Source organism: Phyllobates terribilis, unplaced genomic scaffold (genome assembly GCF_046119375.1).
Source record: "Phyllobates terribilis strain yellow unplaced genomic scaffold, ASM4611937v1 Scaffold_3__8_contigs__length_932513732, whole genome shotgun sequence".
Taxonomy (NCBI): domain Eukaryota; kingdom Metazoa; phylum Chordata; class Amphibia; order Anura; family Dendrobatidae; genus Phyllobates; species Phyllobates terribilis.
Genome location: NW_027362763.1, coordinates 293,746,209 through 293,752,208, shown reverse-complemented (window position 1 = coordinate 293,752,208; position 6,000 = coordinate 293,746,209). Strand labels below are relative to the sequence as shown.

The following is a 6,000-nucleotide window of genomic DNA, read 5'->3' as shown; positions in this document are numbered from 1 at the left end:
GAATAATGGCCCCACATAGTGCACCATACAGTATAATGGGCCCCACATAGTACTCCATACAGTATAATGGCCCCACATAGTGCTCCATACAGTATAATGGGCCCCACATTGTCCTCCATACAGTATAATGGACCCCCCATAGTCCCCCATACAGTATAATGGCTCCACAGTCCTCCATACAGAATAATGGCCCCACATAGTCCTCCATACAGTATAATGACACCACATAGTCCACCATACAGTATAACCACATAGTCCTACATAAAGTATAATGGGCCCCCCATAGTCCTCCATACATAATAATGGGCCCCACATAGTCCTGCATACAGTATAATGGCCCCACATAGTGCTCCATACAGTATAATGGCCCCACATAGTGCTCCATACAGTATAATGGCCCCCCCATACAGTATAATGGTTCCACATAGTCCTCCATGCAGAATAATGGCTCCACATAGTCCTCTATACAGCATAATGGCTCCACATAGTCCTCCATACAGTATATTGGCCCCACATAGTGCTCCATACAGAATAATGGCTCCACATTGTCTTCCATACAGTATAATGGGCCCCCCATAGTCCCCCATACAGTATAATGGCTCCACATAGTCCTCCATACAGAATAACGGGCCAATCATTTAAAAAAAAAATACCTCTCCCCGTTCCCCTGCTGTTTCTGTGTTGGCAGATCTTCACTGCTCGGCACAGCAGCCACTGCACTGAGACATCCGACGCAGAGGGAGAATGATGGTGGAGAGAGCGTTAGTTGATGGTTCCCTCATCCATCACTGCTTTCAACTGTATCTGCATCCAGAATGTCAATACAGTTGAAAGTACGATGCCGGGCGTGGGGTTGGGTGTGCGGTGACGGCATTGTGGGCCAAATATAATCACCCTGAGGACCAGATTTGGCCCGCGGGCCAGAGTTTGACATGTGTGAGCTAGAGAGAGACAAAGGCCCGACGCAGACGTTACTGCAAATTCAGATGCAAAAGGACACTAATAAAAGGCTCTAGCAATGTTATATGAAACATACATATGAAAAAAAGCGGTGTTCTGAAATATGCTTTCTTTTTTCATACATTTTAAAATGCCCGTGAGTCAGACCTTGGAAGGGGTCCGGACAGCACATTTAGCCAGCACTGTCTACACATCTCTAACACTGACCCATTGTAGTTCAGTAGTTGGACCTTGTGGAACACTGTGACTGTGCTCGAATGTGACAGCAGCCTATTTTAATAAACGTTAAGTGAACAGAGTATGGCTGATTATATATTAAAGGGAACCTGTTATGTCCCCAAATGCTATTAACCTGCAGATATGGGGTTAATCTGCAGGCTGATACCATTCTGAAGCTGCCTGGCGCCTGCACTGAAAACCCATTTTTTGGGAGGAAATGAGCTTGATTCCTTCAAGCAGTCTTGGGCTTTTAGTTATAGAGGCGCAGCTATAGTCACCGCTCAGTGCATAGTGAGCGATGGCTGTAACCACACCCCAATACTGACTGACAGCTGGCCAGCACTGATGCACCGCAGAGCTGGCTGTCAGTCAGTGCCAGCGGTGCAGTTACAGCCGCCGCTCACTAGGCGCTGAGTGGTGACTATAGCTGCGCCTCTGGGAAGGCAGCATGAGACTGAGAAGCTAGAAGTACATCGTCACGCCCCAATGACCATCAAGACACAACTTCAAAACGTGACTGCTCAATGCTGGAGCAGAGCTACACAAACATACACCAACATGTCACAAACATGTCACCAGGTGACGGGCCCTGGGATGCTCTTTCAAGAAAATATATACTATATGTTGGATCAGCAACTATTGAGCGTTGAATGACATCACTGATGGTTTTGTGTGGAGGTGTCCAGCCGTGGCCGGCCCCACTCTCCCCATGGAAATCTCATGTGCGCTCAACTGATCAACGGGGATTGTTTGTATTGTCACAGGAAGAACCGCTGCCGGTCAACTCCAAATAAATAGTCACAGGGTGCAGCATAAGAAAAAAGCCTTACCACCCAGCACTGACGGACACAGACAGAGAAGGGCCCATGTGCAAGAACAATATATAGGACCTTTACAGTCCAATAGCTAATTATAATGCACATTTCCACCTACTTTGGAGGTAGAAAAGGGCCCCTTCCCCTCTTGGGCCCCTGTGTGGCTGCACAGGTTGCACCAATGATATGGCCGAACCTGCCACCCAGATTAGCACAACTCCAATCTCAGCCCTATGTCCCGATCTCCTGACATAATGGCATGTGACCTCTGCAGCCAATAAGTGACAACTAATCATCTCCATCCTTCAGTTTTGTCTGTGCAGTCATTGGCTGCAGCGGTCACATAACATTATGTCTGGAGATTGGAGGAACAGGACTGGTCCAGGAGGTAAGCATGGATTGTATGCTCATTCTGGGCCTATTAAGGAGGGGTTGTCTAATAGTGGAAACACGTTATCTCCTATCCATAGGACAGGTCCTACTGATTGGTTCTCCCTAATTAAGCACTTTTCTCCCCTTTCTACAGAGGCGTGGCAGGTCTGACACCCGACCACCGCTCCATGTATAGGGCTGTCAGAAAATGCCAAGCGCAGCGCTCTGCAGCCCCATAGGGAATGAGTGGGGGTGTTCGGGCATGCGCACTGATCAGGAATTCAGGGTAGCAGTGCCCCGTTCTGCTGATCAGGATCCCACTGATCAGCACGTTATCATCTGTGCTGCGGACAGGGGATAACGGGTTTCTGTTGTGTTCCTCACATGCTGATCTTGTATGTTCCTGCGGGGCTGTGCCCTCCTTCCCTGTCAGTGTTGCTGCACATATTATTGCGCTCATGTATGTCTGGGGTCTCCTAAGTATGGCAGACGCACTGGGCGGAGCCTCGTCTTCCTGACCACGCCCCAAGACTATGAGCTAGGTACAGTGGACCAGTACACAGTCAACCACGCGGTGGCGCTGCTGAGCACATGTGGCCGCAGTTCTACATTGCACAAGGACGTGACACTGGCTAGCTTCCTTATCTACTGCCCTCTGATTGGCTGGCTTTTTTTCTGCTGCCCTCTGATTGGCTTTTGCCTGACCAGCTTGTTCAATGACACCAACACAAACTTGCGTTGTGAGGAGTTCGGATGTGCAGAGCGGCCGCCAGCATGAAGCCTGTGCCGGCCCTGCTCACTGCACTGGCGGCGCTCACTGCCTACTATGTGTACAGCCCGCTGCCCAGCACCCTGGCCGAGCCCTGGAAGCTCATGCTGCTGGATGCCACCTTCAGATGTGCGCAGGATCTGGTGAGTACACGGCAATGTACGGGCGCAGCTGTGACCACAGGAGCCCGCACTGCCTGCACTGAGCTGATAATGCCGACCAGGGATGTAGGTCACACCGGGCTGTCTGATGGCAGAGGAGACAGATGGGGCACCCCGGGCTGTCTGATGGCAGAGGAGACAGATGGGGCACACCAGGCTGTCTGATGGCAGGAGAGAGATGGGGCACCCCGGGCTGTCTGATGGCAGAGGAGACAGATGGGGCACACCGGGCTGTCTGATGGCAGAGGAGACAGATGGGGCACCCCGGGCTGTCTGATGGCAGAGGAGACAGATGGGGCACCCCGGGCTGTCTGATGGCAGAGGAGACAGATGGGGCACCCCGGGCTGTCTGATGGCAGAAGAGACAGATGGGGCACACCGGGCTGTCTGATGGCGGAGGAGAGAGATGGGGCACACCGGGCTGTCTGATGGCGGAGGAGAGAGATGGGGCACACCGGGCTGTCTGATGGCGGAGGAGAGAGATGGGGCACACCGGGCTGTCTGATGGCGGAGGAGAGAGATGGGGCACACCGGGCTGTCTGATGGCGGAGGAGAGAGATGGGGCACACCGGGCTGTCTGATGGCAGAGGAGACAGATGGGGCACACCGGGCTGTCTGATGGCAGGAGAGAGATGGGGCACACTGGGCTGTCTGATGGCAGGAGATAGATGGGTCACACCGGGCTGTCTGATGGCAGGAGAGAGATGGGGCACACCGGGCTGTCTGATGGCAGAGGAGAGAGATGGGGCACACCGGGCTGTCTGATGGCAGAGGGGACAGATGGGGCACACCGGGCTGTCTGATGGCAGAGGAGACAGATGGGTCACACCGGGCTGTCTGATGGCAGGAGAGAGATGGGGCACACCGGGCTGTCTGATGGCAGGAGATAGATGGAGCACCCCGGGCTGTCTGATGGCAGGAGATAGATGGGGCACACCGGGCTGTCTGATGGCAGGAGAGAGATGGGGCACACCGGGCTGTCTGATGGCAGAGGAGAGAGATGGGGCACACCGGGCTGTCTGATGGCAGGAGATAGATGGGTCACACCGGGCTGTCTGATGGCAGAGGAGACAGATGGGGCACACTGGGCTGTCTGATGGCAGAGGAGACAGATGGGTGACACCGGGCTGTCTGATGGCAGGAGAGAGATGGGGCACACGGGGCTGTGTGATGGCAGGAGATAGATGGGTCACACCGGGCTGTCTGATGGCAGGAGAGAGATGGGGCACACCGGGCTGTCTGATGGCAGAGGAGAGAGATGAGGCACACCGGGCTGTCTGATGGCAGAGGAGAGAGATGAGGCACACCGGGCTGTCTGATGGCAGAGGGGACAGATGGGGCACACTGGGCTGTCTGATGGCAGAGGAGACAGATGGGTCACACCGGGCTGTCTGATGGCAGGAGAGAGATGGGGCACACCGGGCTGTCTGATGGCAGGAGAGAGATGGGGCACACCGGGCTGTCTGATGGCAGGAGAGAGATGGGGCACACCGGGCTGTCTGATGGCAGAGGAGAGAGATGGGGCACACCGGGCTGTCTGATGGCAGGAGATAGATGGGGCACACCGGGCTGTCTGATGGCAGAGGGGACAGATGGGGCACCTTGGGCTGTCTGATGGCAGAGGAGACAGATGGGTCACACCGGGCTGTCTGATGGCAGGAGAGAGATGGGGCACACCGGGCTGTCTGATGGCAGGAGAGAGATGGGGCACACCGGGCTGTCTGATGGCAGAGGAGAGAGATGGGGCACACCGGGCTGTCTGATGGCAGGAGATAGATGGGTCACACCGGGCTGTCTGATGGCAGAGGGGACAGATGGGGCACCCCGGGCTGTCTGATGGCAGAGGAGAGAGATGGGGCACACCGGGCTGTCTGATGGCAGAGGAGACAGATGGGGCACACCGGGCTGTCTGATGGCAGAGGAGAGAGATGGGGCACACTGGGCTGTCTGATGGCAGGAGATAGATGGGTCACACCGGGCTGTCTGATGGCAGAGGGGACAGATGGGGCACCCCGGGCTGTCTGATGGCAGGAGATAGATGGGTCACCCCGAGCTGTCTGATGGCAGAGGGGACAGATGGGGCACCCCGGGCTGTCTGATGGCAGAGGGGACAGATGGGGCACACCGAGCTGTCTGATGGCAGAGGGGACAGATGGGGCACCCCGGGCTGTCTGATGGCAGAGGGGACAGATGGGGCACACCGAGCTGTCTGATGGCAGAGGAGAGAGATGGGGCACACCGGGCTGTCTGATGGCGGAGGGGACAGATGGGGCACACCGAGCTGTCTGATGGCAGAGGAGACAGATGGGGCACACCGGGCTGTCTGATGGCAGGAGAGAGATGGGGCACACCGGGCTGTCTGATGGCAGGAGAGAGATGGGGCACACCGGGCTGTCTGATGGCTGATGGGGCACACCAGACTGTCTGATGACAGGAGACAGATGGGGCACACCGGGCTGTCTGATGGCCGAGGAGAGAGATGGGGCACACCAGGCTGTCTGATGGCCGAGGAGAGAGATGGGGCACACCGGGCTGTCTGATGGCCGAGGAGAGAGATGGGGCACACCGGGCTGTCTGATGGCAGAGGAGAGAGATGGGGCACACCGAGCTGTCTCATGGCAGAGGAGACAGATGGGGCACACCGGGCTGTCTGATGGCAGAGGAGACAGATGGGGCACACCGGGCTGTCTGATTGCAGGAGAGA

At 55.7% G+C, this 6,000-nt stretch overlaps 1 protein-coding gene across 1 annotated transcript in view; it reads left to right on the top strand.

Moving 5' to 3' along the window:
* Nucleotides 1-2,935: 2,935 nt before the first annotated feature.
* Nucleotides 2,936-6,000, top strand: part of NCEH1 (neutral cholesterol ester hydrolase 1) — a 47,620-nt gene continuing 44,555 nt past the window's right edge. The window contains exon 1 of the mRNA XM_073674908.1: nt 2,936-3,278. Coding sequence (XP_073531009.1) covers nt 3,120-3,278 — 159 coding nt within the window. The 5' untranslated portion in view covers nt 2,936-3,119. The remainder of the gene's footprint in view (nt 3,279-6,000) is intronic.